We start from the raw sequence: 14,999 nt of genomic DNA, 5'->3' as shown, positions 1-14,999 counted from the left end.
AACACTAGCTCCCCCCACACACCATGTAGAACACCAGCTGTCCCCACCACCATGTATAACACCAGCTGTTCACTCACCATGTATAACACCAGCTATCCCCACCACCATGTATAACACCAGCTATCCCCACCACCATGTATAACACCAGCTGTCCACCCACCATGTATAACACCAGCTGTCCCCACCACCATGTAGAACACCAGCTGTCCTTGCCACCATGTAGAACACCAGCTGTTCCTGCCACCATGTAGGACACCAGCTGTTCCCACCACCATGTAGAACACCAGCTGTCGCTACTACCATGTAGAACACCGGCTGTCCCCACCACCATGTAGAACACCAGCTGTCCCCACCACCATGTACTGTATAACACCCACTGTCCCCACCACCATGTAGAACACCAGCTGTCCACAGCATCATAATCAGCTCCACCTATCTGGACTCTTACTTCACTATGATGTACAACCCAGCTATGTATAGTACATGCTTATCCTCATCACCATGTACAACATGCAGCTAACATTCACGTCTTCTGTCTTGGGTCAGGTTCCGCATGATGTTCCAAAAGGTTATTGCCCACAAGATGTTTGACCATGTGGTTCTTGTCTTCATCTTCTTGAACTGCATTACAATCGCTTTGGAGAGGCCAGACATAGATCCAAATAGCATGGTGAGATAATGGTCTGATACGCAGCCAGAGCCTAGGTTCTGCTATGGGTCTGAGCTTTGGGATCTGCTATGGTTCTGAGCTTTGGGATCTGCTATGGTTCTGAGCTTTGGGATCTGCCATGGTTCTGAGTTTGGGATCTACTATGGTTCTGAGTTTTGGGATCTGCTATGGTTCTGAGCTTTGGGATCTGCCATGGTTCTGAGCTTTGGGATCTGCCATGGTTCTGAGTTTGGGATCTGTTATGGTTCTGGGTTTTGGGATATTGTATGGTTCTGAGGTTTGGGATCTGCCATGGTTCTTAGCTTTGGGATCTGCTATGGTTCTGAGTTTTGGGATATTGTATGGTTCTGAGGTTTGGGATCTGCCATGGTTCTGAGCTTTGGGATCCGCTTAGAAATGCACAAAACCATGTACAAGAAAGAGTGAGAACTGATAGATGTCTTTTGCTTACAGTGACTGTTACTCGTCTGGTCATGGAGCACTTTCTAAATGAATTAATTTATAATTAGTAGTGTCATCTAGCATGTAGGATCTAAATGAGTTTATTTCAGTGTTCACAATAGATAATTATTTTGGACAGATATGTCACAATGATTTTTATTGATGTTCAGCATTTTCATAAAGTGAAAACATAGTTAAAGCAGTCACCAGGTTGTCATTTAAAATGCTGACAAAATGTCAACACCACATTTTCGACAGTTATGATGTCGACATTGCTCAATTGTCAACATGGGACATGTTGTGTGCAGAGTATTGGCATGTTCACAGTGTCGTCATGTGTAATGTTGACCTTCTGCAGTAGGGTTACGTCCAGGCTTCAGGAGGAGTGAGTTAGTGTTAGGCTGCAGGGGAGTGATTTGGTTAGGCTGCTTTAGGGCTAAGCTGCATGAAAGGAGGTGTAGGGCTAAGCTGCAGAAGAGGAGGGGTAGGGCTAAGCTACAGGAGAGGAGGGGTAGGGCTAAACTGCAGTAGAGGAGGGGTACTGCTAGGTGCGAGCAGTTTAGGGTTAGGCTGTAGGACAGAATGGTTAGGACTACGCTGCAGGAGTGGAAGGTTAGGGTTAGGCTGCAGGAGGGGAGGGTTAGGGCTAGGCTGCAGGAGGGGAGGGTTATGGCAAGGCTACAGGAGAGGAGGGTTAGGCTACAGGTGAGGAGGGTTAGGGCTAGGCTTCAGAAGGGGTAATGGCAAGTCTACAGGAGAGGAGGGTTAAAAGCTAGGCTGCAAGAGGGGAAAGTTAGGCTGTGGAAGGGGAGCATTATGGCTAGGCAGTAGGGGGGCTAGGCAGTAGGGGGAGTGTTAGATATAGCGACTAGGAGACGGGTTAATGCTCTGCTGCGGGAGGGTAGGGTTAGGCTGAGGGAGGTTTAGGGTTAGGCTGTGAGAGGGGAGGGATAGGGTTAAGTACTAAGAAAGATTTATGGTTAGGCTATGGAAGGGGAGAGTTAGGGTTAGGCTGTGGGAGCAGAGGATTGGGGCATGGTACTTATGGGAGGGTTAAGGTTAGGATGTGGAAGTAGAAGGTTAGGTCTAGGCATTTGGGGAAGGGTTATGGTGCAGGTTGGGAGGATTAGGCTATGGAAGAGGAGCATTAAGGTTAAGCACTATTGGGTGGATTATAGCGGAGGCTAGGGTTAGGCTGTGGCACTAGAGGGTTAGGGTTTAGCAGGGTTCCTCACAAGAGGCCAGTCAATTCCTGGCCTCTACCTTCCCCCTTAATCGGCAGTGACACGTCTCCATTTTCACAAATGGATTCCACCATCATCTCCACCCGACCACCAATCACTGACAGTCAGCGTCTGTATTGCGTCTTGCGCTGCTGGACCCATTTGCACACAAGCAGAACGGGTTATGCGCATGCGCAAATTACTGACCATAATGACTTTGCGCATCGGAAAGTAGATCATTTGGGATCTAATTTAACCCCCAGATGTGTACAGTAATATGTTCAACATAATAGTATTCCCACCTGCTCAGGTGTTTTCTTTATTTACCCAGGAACGGATATTTCTGAGCGTCTCCAACCACATCTTTACAGCAATCTTTGTTGTGGAAATGACCATAAAGGTAATGTAGTGTAGCTCTACATTATAGTCCTCATGTCTCCTGAGAAGATCAATGTCCTCATCTCTTGTCTTCCATCTTCCTCCTGGCCTGGCAGGTGATCGCACTGGGTTTCTTCTCTGGGGACAATGCTTATCTGCAGAGCAGCTGGAACGTGCTGGATGGAGTCTTGGTGTTTGTCTCAATCATTGATATCGTTGTGTCTTTAGCATCTGCCGGAGGGGCCAAGATCCTAGGCATCTTGCGGGTGTTAAGGCTGCTGAGGACTCTCCGCCCGCTGAGGTAAGGATATTTATGTCGGCAGCTCTCACCTAAATTATTGCTATCACCCATTGACCCATTTCCTATATGAAGACACTAGGGGGCTGATTCATAGCACAACAGATGTTGAATTTGCCTGTCCGTGCACTGAGAATGCACCGTATAAGGTCGCCTATCACTGATTTAGTACATCCTATGAAATGATATCTAGAATGTGTCATGTTCCAGCTCTACCCGGTTGAAGGTTTAAACCATTCCCTTACAAATCTTAAATCACGTATTACAGTCATGTGACTAGTTCCTAGTGATCTTATAGGATGGCCATTGGTTCAGCCTAAACTGTAATTAATACTGGGTAGTGGCTAAAGAGCCCCTTCAGGAAATATAACATCTGATGTCATCAGACCATGTGAACTGTGGGCCATACCAAGTGACCCACGATGGCAGGGGGAAAGCAGTTTTACTATTCACATCAACATTTACTCTCTTTAGTAATCTGGCCTTACCTAATGATCCATATAATATATTCCTGTCACTGATTCTTTTAGACCTATGCATGCAACATTTTATATAAATATTTAACAGTAATTTGTGCCTAAGCTGACAGATGTTATGCGGTTTACCAGGGACCACCGTGAATATCGTTTATCTTCGGCATCTATTACCATACCTGCCCTCATGAAGTGGCCAGGGGATAGCATTAGATTTGGTGACCCTTCTAGTTCTCTGTTCACTTGATGGCACTGATGTGCTGGCGGTACGCGCTGTTCCGTCTCTGCATTCGGAACGATACACACCCTAATCAGATGTTGTACACACTCCTCACATCCTTGGCACAGGCGGTGCACCTCTAATGGGATCGCTCAGGCCTGTGCTGCATTTTGACATAATTATATATGATTACAATTTTATTGTCAGGGGCAAGAAGTGTCTGCCAGCCAGAATCTCCCGGTATCACACTAATGTCATTTGTAAGGAGCAATGGCAGTATTTATTTATACAGACGTTCACATACGCAGCCACCGGGAAGGCCTGCCATAAAATCAGAGAAGAAATATGCCTCTACTATTTCCAGGAAAGGAATGAATTGCATCTAACAGGGGCCAGGACGGGGCACGTGGCACCGCACACTTAACTGGCGAAACGTCCTCAGATGCCAGGGCTCAATTAGCAAAGGGGCTGATGAATCTCACACCCAGCTGTCTCTCACCAAATGGACCCGCTGGAACTTAAGTGATTTTCATTTTCCTGGAAGTAAGACTCGACTCACCTAATATTGTCTGTTGTAAAACAAAGGTCACCGGGCTCCTAGGGAAATATCGTTAGTGGATGAGAATGCATTTATTGAATGGAAATCCGGCCAAAATTGTGTTTGGGTTCGGGTTTTTTTTTAACCTTCATTTTGCTCTTTCTGCCTAATTATTTTTTAATGCTGTTTTGAAGCTTTTTGGGTCAATATTGCATTTTATCCGACCGGCAAATGTCACCTTGGCTGGTGAGGTCAGCGAGTTATACAGTGGCAATATAATTGTTGAGATGCATCTGCAGGGAAACAGGCATATGGTATTAGCAAAGACAAAAATTATAGACTTTAGTATTTCTGTGTGTGTGTGTGTGTGTGTGTGTGTGTACACATATATAGATGGTCATCACACACGTGTCACGTCGTGCTGCAAGTGCGACTTAATACACATTACTGCGACTAGCACGCAGCCCATTCTTTCATATGGCAGTTCGTGCATGTGTGTGTCTGCAGGCACACTTGGCATGCCAGCTTTTGTGTATTTGTGTGTGTGTGTGTATATATTTTAGGGGTGAGCAACGATTAAAAATTGTAATCGCAATGAATCGCATGAAATTTTAGCGATTAACTGCGATTAATCACATTGTTAGGCACATAAGTGGCGCTTACCTACAATCTCATTGCCAGTGGTTCCATGCTCATTGCCACGGGGATGACATGCTTGTTGCCAAGTGAGATTGCATGCTCGTTGCCATAGGGGGTTCCATGGTCATTGCCCAGGGGGGAATACATGCTGCCATAGGGGTTAAATGCTCGCTGCCAGGGGGGAATACATGCTTGCTGCCATAGGGTTTAAATGCTCATTGCACAGGGGGTGAGGGGGTGCGGGGGGGGGGAGGGGGGTTGGCACCGCGGAGGCGCAGAGTCTCTTACAGTATGAGAGACCCAGCGCCTCTCCAAAGATCATACCTCCCAACTGTCCCTCTTCCCACTGGAACATCCCTCTTTTTTGGGGACGTTCCAGCATCCTGCCCAGAGCCGGCAGTCCCCCCTGTCACTCGGTGAATAGACGCTGTGCGCATGCGCTCAAGGTCTATTCCCGCAAGCAGAGGGGCTGGCCAGCAGCTTACAGAGCTGTTAGCCATGCCCCCACAGCGGCGGGAAATGGGGGCGTGGCCTTGTCGCTAGGCTGCGCCCCCCATTTCCTCAGCGCACTTTCGGTGTCCCTCCCTGGCTGGATCCAAAGTTGGGAGGTATGCCAAAGATGGCTTCTGCAGCAGAGGAGACAGCAGCTAGAGGTACAGGAGTACTGTGTCAGGCGGCAGTGTAACACTGTCAGAGACTCTGCGCCTCTGCAACACCACTTCCCTGCCGCCGCACCCCCCCCTCCCCCAGCATTAACAGCGATAATTATTTTGATCACCTTTAATGTTTTCGGAAGGTAAGAGACAGCTTAGGGCACAGTGAACATATTGGAGATGGGGGCAGCAGAAAATGGGGAAGGTGGGGGGTGGGGGAGAGAGATGTCAGTGCTGATATGTGTAAAAATGTTTTAAATGGGGATGTACAAAATGGGGTTGGCTTTTATTTTTCACTGAATGGGTTTGTCTGCCATGGATTAGAAGTTTGCAGGTATGGGATGCTGGGGGCTCATATTTGCAGGTATGGGATGCTGGGGGCCCATATACAGTATGCTTGCATCTGGGCCAACGAATCGCTAGTTCCGCCACTGCCCACTTTAATTTACAATATTTTTTTCTTCAATTGTTTTGTGTCCTACTTTTCATTGTAAAAAAGTTGGTTACCTTAATATATATATATATATATTTAAAGTTTGCCTTTTGTAGCTTGGGGCCTGATTCATGTTTGTAAGTATTGCAAAAAAAAGCTAGCAATTGGATAAAACCATTCTGCACTGCTGGAGGGGCAGGTGTAACGTGCAGCATAGCTGCCTACCCTCCTGCATTCTGCAGGAGACTCCCTGAAAAAGCAGCAATCTCCCTCGATAGTCTAGCAATCTCCCTCATGTCACCTAGCCCACATTACACTGTTACATCATAGTTACCTCCCCTCCTGCATTCTGCAGGAGACTCCCTGACATAGCAGCAATCTCCCTCTCTCCCTCATTAGTCTAGCAATCTCCCTCATGTCACCTAGCCCACATGACACTGTTACATCATAGTTACCTCCCCTCCTGCATTCTGCAGGAGACTCCCTGACATAGCGGCAATCTCCCTCTCTCCCTCATTAGGCTAGCAATCTCCCTCGTGTCACCTAGCCCACATTACACTGTTACATCATAGTTACCTCCCCTCCTGCATTCTGCAGGAGACTCCCTGAAATAGCCGCAATCTCCCTCATTAGTCTAGCAATCTCCCTCATGTCACCTAGCCCACATTACACTGTTACATTTTTAGGGAAAAAAGGTATAAGAGATAGATACATTTACATTGTATCATCAGCAACATTTCCCAGCACTTTACCAAGTATAGTAGCTCTTACTAACTGCTTTGGGGCTCATCTACATTTGGATCTAAGTCATTTTAAAAGATTCCTCTCAGATGTAGCAGTGCACACCCACGCTTCTAGGTGCCATGTTTACAATCTCTATTTCACAATCTCTCCATATATGGAACTAGACACGCCCTTTGGGTGGAGCATGACACGCTCCCTCAATGGGGTGCTTTGCAAAACTCTATTACCAACTATAATCTCCCTGAAACTGGTTTTCAAAAGTAGGCAAGTATGACGTGCAGAGAGAGTTAGATTTTGCTGATATGTTAATTGCAGTGTAAAAAGAAAGCATTAAGTAAACCAAATTATTGCTATAAGAATTTAGGTCATTAAAACCTCTAGGATGGCAGCTGGCATTAACCCTTTGCAGCCCAAATTTTTTTTGCAATTCAAACAGTCGGTTTTAAATGTTTAAATTAATTGTAATTTTATTTTTAATTCAAAAATGGTCTACATTAAAAAAAAGAACATTAACATTGTTCAACATTCAAAGTGGCTCGCCATTGTATTGGTGTGGCTGGACATCATGTGACTTAAGGCCCAGACACCCTGGGGCAAAAACACCAAGTTTGAGCAGCTTTCAGCTCAAAGCCGCCCAGTGTGTATGCCCCGGCGATGAGCGGTGAACGCTGCTGCGCGCTCCCGCTGGTTATACCAGCAGATGAGCGGCTTTGAGGACGGCTTTGCATAGCGCTGCGCTATGCAATGCCATACGCCCCCCCCCCCCCCCCCCCCACTGACCGATCTGCGCAGGGGAAAGCTGGACAGTGTGTATGCCCCAGCATGAGCGGCTATGAGGACGACTTTGCATAGCTCTGCACTATGCAAACCTGTCTCAGTGTGTATGCACGGAGCGACTTTCCCCCCCAGTGATGATAGGGATCATCGCTGTCCATATACGCTGGGCATAGTTGCCCAGTGTGTATGGACCTTTAGCCTGTCTGCAGTGGCGGATTCAGGGGGGGGGGGCACCCAGGCACGTCATTCTTTTTGTAGATGAGGACCAGAGCTTTCCAACGAGCCCAGCCCCATGTCTCTAGCCCCCCGGGAACCGGAGATATCGCCTGGCAAAGCTGTAACATTTTTTTTCCCATAGGATAATATGGGACCCGTCAATTCCGACCCCCACCCAGTTCCGATGGCTGCCAGTTCCTCCCCTGGCATCGCAGAAGCTTGTGGTTGATGTCACTCAATTCCAAATCGCTGGGCCTTTAATATGATACCAGGATGGTCCATATCGGTCAATCGGTTCCAGAGATATTACGTGTAAATCGATTTTTTTTTTAAATGTAATTTCATGGCAGTTCATGTTCTTTGAGGGCAGATTACTCTGGAACCAAACGTTCCAGTTTCACTGGACCAAAATCATTCAAAGCCCACTCAAAAGTTCTTCAATATGATACTTGTCTCATGTAAATGGGTCAGTTATGCTGTGTACACACGGGGGCGATAGGGGCTATAATCGCTGGAAATATGGTCGCAGGCGACCATATTGCCAGTGATTGGAGTGCGCACCAGCGATAAATCGCCGGGTGCGCGCTCCCGTTTTCTGCCCCATTGTAATTGCTGGTCGCAGGAGCTTGCTCCTGCGACCAGCTAATTACCTCTGCAGCTCCCCCAGCAGAGGTCCTTTTCATCAGCGACCATCTCTGGTCGCTGATGCAAAGTAGACACTGGGCAATATATTGCTCAGGAATATATTGCTAGCAATATATTGCTGGGCAATAAATCTCCCCTCTGTGTGTACGGGGCTTTAGTTCCGAAGATATAGCCGGTTAAATGAGGTAACTGGTTAAAGGGGGGGAGGGGTGGTTTTCTCTCTCCCTCACACCAGAAAATGCAGGGACTAGGCTGGTGTAAAAGGGGCCAACCTGGGAACACATTTTCTGGTGTGAAATGGGTATTATTTCAAATAGCCGGGACCTGCAGTGCTCGGAATACAGCCAGGCTCTGCCACTGTCAGTGGCTATCACTTCTGCCTGGCGGCGGCTGTCCCCCATTTACCACGAGCATGTATTCCCCGTTGGCAATGAGCATGTAATCCCACATGGCAACGAGCATGGAACCTCTGGCAATGAGCATGGAACCCTTGGCAATGAGCATGTAGATAAGCAGCACTTACTGTATGTAGCATAATTTTTAATAGGCATTATGGTGTTTGGCATAATACATAATGGACATAATAGCGTGTAGCTTAACGTGTAATGGACATTATGGTGTAAATGTTTAATGCGTGCCTTTGGTGGACAATGTCCCTGTTTATGAAGTGTATTGTGATATTTGTCTTAATCCGTGTGGCATTATGTGAATTTTGGCTCAATCCATATGGCATTTTATGAATTTAGCTCAATCCATTTGGCATTATGTGAATTTTGGCTCAATCCGTGTGTTATTATGTAAATTTTGGCTCAATCCGTGTGGCATTATGTGAATTTTGGCTCATTCCATTTGGCATCATGTGTAAGGGGCAAGTATAATGGGTCTAGTATTTTGTTGCATAATGTGTAGAAGTTAGAAGTTGTATATGGTGTTGTACACGACACTCAAGGACATGCCCCCTGTTGAGTGGCCACACCCCCTTTTCCAGAGCGCGCCTTCGGCGCGCGCACAACTGCATCCTTCCCTTTTGTCGCCATGGTCGGCCTGCGTACTTTAAATGCCAGGGTCTATTTTTAATCCCATTGCCACCCTCTCTCTGCCGCTCTCTTAGTATGTACACTGGCACCACTAACACCGCCCCTCCCCCACCTAAACCCTCTTTTATCATGGTGCCCCCCCTGTCATTTTATCCTGGATCCGCCCCTGCCTGTCTGTGGTGTGACAGGGAGATATTCTGTGCTGGACCTTATTTAAGGACATGCTGTCTGAAATAGGTCTGCCCCAGTGACGTGGGACCGTCCCAAAACAATGGATGGTCTCACGAAAATCGGGACAGTTGGGAAGTGTCTTTCCTTTGCTAAATAAATAATTAATAGCTAAAAGTTTTTTTTCTGCCAAATGTATGGGGGTAATTCGGACCTGATGGCACGGCCACAAATTTGCACGTATTGAAGAGCAGGAAGTATTTTCCCTATGCAGAAAAAAAAGTCGCCAATCCAAATCTAAATATCTGCGCGCATGTTATATCTGCCCCCCTGCAGCGCAGCATGGTTTTGCCCAGTTGATTGCTCTTTTGCTTTTCTTCCAAAACATGAATCAGGCCCTTGGTGCATTACTGAAATCCCCTGTTCCATTAGCACATTACAGAGCGCTAGTTATATTAAATAGCCCCAATGCTAATGTCTGCCTTAAAAGGACAGAACCGGCCTTTCCACATGATGTGAGACACACACATACTTGATAAATAGCTACTAATTTAGCAGGAACGACGCTCACTCCTCCCAGTGAGAGGTAGGGTTTGCATGGATTCGCAGGGACAGACAAGAGCTGGTTAATACGAGCCGTGTTTCATCTCCTGATGAAGTTAGGGCTTACATCTTCTCTGACTGCGGTGCTATTAGAGATGTGAGCAGCGAGTGGGAATAAGCTGGAGAAAATAAAGAGCTCTAGAATTGTTCGGTGACCTCTCAGCTCCCGAGAGAGCCGGTGACTCAGGGACTCCTTACAGTGTTTGTTCACAAACAGATTGCTGAACGCCGCAGAGAGGCGCAGGGGGAGGCAGACACACACTTTGCTGTGGAAGAGAACTACGGGCAGAACATTACTGATATGCATGAGCAGCCCAGCCACAAGCCAGCGACGGGAAGCGAGCACTGGGGTGATGGAAAAATTGTACATTTGCCCTGTGAAATTCATATGCAGAATTAAAAAGGTGGGGGGTGCTTTGCTCTGAGATTTATTAATGGCCAAGTGCAGTGGCACAAACCTGCTATACTGTACACAGTAGGCGATGAGCATAATTACTCCCAATGTCCTAGAGATCGGCCTAAATTCTCTGTGGTAGCACTGTGTCTTCAGATGGGGTACATCCATGTGTTGTCTTATACTGTTCAGGCCTTCCCAAGAACCCTACAGGTACCTTACTTGTGGTGGCAAGATGTATTGTGATGATCTTGGTCCGCTATGGTGTGGGTATGGGCTTCAAGGAATACATGTGGGTAATCGCACTATCCATGCGCGTCACTTAACAGCCCACTGGTGCACTCTGCCCTCAGAGTGACTGCTGGAGGAGGTTGGCATGATGTCCCTGTATCAATTCCTCATGTAGTTACATGTCACTCGGTATTGTTTACAAACAGCCCTGGACATAGGAGCAGCCATGACACCTGTGATCAGCTGACTACTTCTCACCTATCCAGCAACCCCAGTGAGCTCAGGTCTGATCACATGACACAGATAGAACCAGGTAAACTCTCTTCCTGGATCTGCTCTAATTGTTGCTGCAGCCAATCATCAATCATTCAGGGGGATATAAGCAGACCTCACAGAGTCCTCCAGTGTCTACTTCCTGAGTTTGATCTCCTGAGATTGCCCCCAAGGCTCCAGGCTTCTCCAGTGTTACCAGTTAAGCAGATTCTGCTGTTGCTTGTTCCTGGTTATTCTCCTGTTGCCAGATTGACTCCTGCTATACCATCTCTGGCTTCCATCTGCAAGTCTCTGTGTCCAGTCCAGGATACCTCAGCAGAGACAAGCCTGTACCATCAGTTCCAGACCGACCATCAGTAACCAGTTTGATACTCTCCTCTACCATCGGTTCACCGGTTCCACACCGACCATCAGTAACCAGTCCGATATTTTCCTGTACCATCGGTTCTAGACCAACCATCGGTAACCAGTTCGATACTCTCCTCTACCATTGGTTCACCGGTTCCACACCGACCATCAGTAACCAGTCTGATATTTACCTGAACCATCTGTTTCCAGAACGACCATCAGTATCCAGTCCGATACTTACCTGCACCATCGGTTTCCAGACTGACCATTGATAACCAGTCCAATACCAAGCCTGTATCATCGCTTCCCTGACTGACCATCGGTAACCAGACCAATTCTCCAGTATCATCAGTAACCTGCTGAAAACCAGGTTTAGACTCTGCCTGCTCGCCTGTGCCCTCTGTGTTCCTGTACTCATCTCTGCATTTGCACCAGTATATCAAGTCTCCACATTTCCGTTATCCATCAACATCTACAGACTCACTTCCGTTACTGCTGGAAACACAATGCCCGAAGACCTGACATACGCATGCACATGGTCCTTGTGAACGAAGCCAGCGATAGATAGCCATCGCTGATGGTTCACAAGGTGAGTGACAGCCGGAGGGCGTTTGTAGACGGTTTCTCGGCAGACAAACCCGGCCGTGGGGAGGGAGGGATATCTCACGACCAGCACAGCACTGAGTAAGTGTAGACTTACTTGGCGCTACGAACAGGGTGAAAACCATTTTTGGTGAGTGATTGTGAATGGTTTTCCCGCTGTGTGCATGTCTGTGCAATGTGCTCAGGCGCGGTGGGAGAACCTGGCGGTGGCGCAGAGTCTACCTGATCTATGCGCTCTGAAGATTTGCAGCCCAGCAGTCAAGTCTGAATCAGGCCCATAGTACCTAGTGAAGTGGTAACATGTGGATAACAGGTGCAGTACCTGGGGACCAGACCAGATATATCATCTCTTTATACCACCTGCACAATACTCATAACGAATAATATAAAATTTGTCTCATTCCCCCGTCTTACCATGTCACCGGGTGCAGTAGTTCCACAACATAAGATGTCTCTGTACATACTGTACATGCATGTGTACAGGGGACTCCAGATTGGAAGTTCCCCATCAGCCTGAATGTATGTGCAATCAGATTCACGTGGCAGAGGAGTTGCTGCTAATCTCTGCAAACACCAGCTGATACAATGTAATGATGTGTTGTACAGAAATATTAGCATCATATGTATGAAGGCATTGCTGCGGCATTGTGCTGTCCAAATACTACACATTATGCTGCTTTTATAAATGCTGTGCCAGTATCTATGGATTATAGTGTATGATCTCCGGGGTTTTCTTGTTCAGGGTCATCAGCCGGGCACCGGGGCTCAAGCTAGTGGTAGAGACCTTGATATCCTCCCTCCGACCAATCGGGAACATCGTCCTCATCTGCTGCGCTTTCTTCATCATCTTCGGGATCTTGGGAGTACAGGTACAGATAAGTCACGGAGGAAACCTCACCTTTATAATGTTGGGTGTGGTGGTGGTGGTGGTGGTGGTGGGGGGGTGATAAAAGATGGCTGCTTGTTCATGATATGAGCCCTTATCTTCCTGCTAATGCAATTCCTAGTCTCAACAATGTCTGCTCTGTATTTATTTCTAAGGCGCAACAAGGGTTCCACAGCGCCGTGCCAAGGGATAAAACTGACAACAGGATAAATAAAGTACAGACTTATACAGACAGTATATAAATCCACATAGATACATAATTACAGTGAGAAGTTAGCATCATTATGCAGAGTATTTAAGCATGTGGGCGTAGCGTAGCAGTAGGCAGACCTACAGTACCTGACCAATGTCAGAGCTGCAGACCCTCCACATGACTCCATTAGGTACAGAATGTTCTGCTGTGAGGCTACGTTATTCATTTATTTTTACCCTTACCTGAAGACCGAAGAGTGGACAGAGTCTTTAGTGGATAAGGGGGGGGGGGCACTTTGCTGCTTCCCCCCCTTTATCATCATTCTGGTTGTGTGCCGAGAGTTCCTTCAGCAGCTTGGCAGCTTTGTGATAGTATAAGGGTGGTGGATGTTCATACCCGGGTAACACCATCCACGTATCGGTCAGCAAGCACATCAAATATCCAGGTTCCAACACAGTAATAAAAACAGACTCCTGTACAACCAATGCGTTTCGTCTACCTCAGAGCCTTTCTCAGGGAAGATGGTTATTTGCAACGCTGCGAAATTCGCAGCGTTGCGTGTGGACCAGGATAAGGTCCAAAGTCTCAGACCTCACTCAGTGTCCTTATTTTTAAAAACAAACCACAGCGGTCTTTGGGGGCAATTGACCTAATGCACAACTTGGCAGGCAATCCCCCTATCCTGTCTCTATAAATGTATATACAGTGTCGTTGTCACCACTGACATATCCCTGCTGTACAGCCCTCTGCCGTTCCTGTAGCCAGTAGGGTCGGCATAGAGGAGGGGCGTATGGTTTGGCCTTACAGACATCATGTAATATCTGTGTATCTCTCTTCCAGCTTTTCAAAGGAAAGTTCTATTCCTGCGAGGGCCCGGATGTCCGTAACGTCACCAACAGGTCTGAATGCGTAGGGCCGCGGAACAAGTGGGTGAGACGAAAGTATAACTTCGACAACCTCGGCCAGGTGGGTGATACTCTAGAACTGTTTTCTCTCTCATCAGTTTGACGGTAATGAGATTAAACCAATCAAGAGTTGTAATAAACTACCAATTGATTTTTGCAGTCTGTAGAAGAAGTTTTTTTTTTTTATTCCTTTTATTATTGAATCGTAAATTGGGAATTTAGTGCCAACATAAAACACTTTCACTTGTTTTTGCAGATTTCTGTTATTAATGACACAAGCTATAAAATAAACAATTTTTTTAAAAAATTGGTCACGTTTCAATGTTAAAGGTCATCTTAGTCCCCCACTGATACTCTCATCTACATTCTGCACCTTTGTATATATGAGCATATTTATCAAAGGGTGGAAAAGCTCTATTGAGGGCAAAAACTCTTTCCCTTGCATCAAAGGGTTAACTACCCCAACGGTGGGATTCCACATTGCCTTTGCACCGTTTAAACCAGGCATGGCCAAACTGTGGCCCTCCAGCTGTTGTGCAACTACACATCCCAGCATGCCTTGCCACAGTTTTAGCATTCCCTAATAGTAAAACTGTGGCAAGGCATGATGGGACTTGTAGTTTCACAACAGCTTGAGAGCCATAGACTGCTATTCCTGGTTTAGGTGCTCTATGGGTATATGACTGAATATACTGGAGGCAAGATCATTCTGGAAATTGCATATAGAGGCACATCTAGCAGCTGCCTCCACAGAAAGGGGGTGTCTCAGTTAGCAGTGTAAATTCGCTGCTTACCAAGTGGGGAAATGCCGCCTGCCGGGCAAGTGAACTTTTATCTGGGACTGGTGGACGAATAGGGGGCTGGCTCTGACGTCATGTGATGGTTCTCAGTCATTTCCCAGCTTGTGCATTAGCTGGTTGTCCAAATAGCTAGCAGGATAGCAGGAACATAAAAGGGGGCAATTACAATGTTCAGGGATCTCAACCCTAAATATTTACACTGTCAGCCCC

The 14,999-nt window shown here is 46.9% G+C and overlaps 1 protein-coding gene across 6 annotated transcripts in view; it reads left to right on the top strand.

The window, feature by feature from the left end:
- Window positions 1-14,999, top strand: part of CACNA1H (calcium voltage-gated channel subunit alpha1 H) — a 410,611-nt gene that overhangs the window by 347,803 nt on the left and 47,809 nt on the right. For all 6 annotated transcript variants that reach the window (XM_083152776.1, XM_083152780.1, XM_083152775.1 and 3 more), the window contains 5 exons: window positions 547-670; window positions 2,666-2,734; window positions 2,829-3,013; window positions 12,748-12,874; window positions 13,925-14,050. In XM_083152776.1, the coding sequence (XP_083008902.1) occupies window positions 547-670; window positions 2,666-2,734; window positions 2,829-3,013; window positions 12,748-12,874; window positions 13,925-14,050 (631 nt within the window). The remainder of the gene's footprint in view (window positions 1-546; window positions 671-2,665; window positions 2,735-2,828; window positions 3,014-12,747; window positions 12,875-13,924; window positions 14,051-14,999) is intronic.

This window comes from Crinia signifera, chromosome 7, assembly GCF_055691185.1.
Source record: "Crinia signifera chromosome 7, ASM5569118v1, whole genome shotgun sequence".
NCBI classification, from domain to species: Eukaryota; Metazoa; Chordata; class Amphibia; order Anura; family Myobatrachidae; genus Crinia; species Crinia signifera.
Note: the sequence above shows the minus strand (reverse complement) of the source record. Positions and strands in the feature narration are given on the sequence as shown.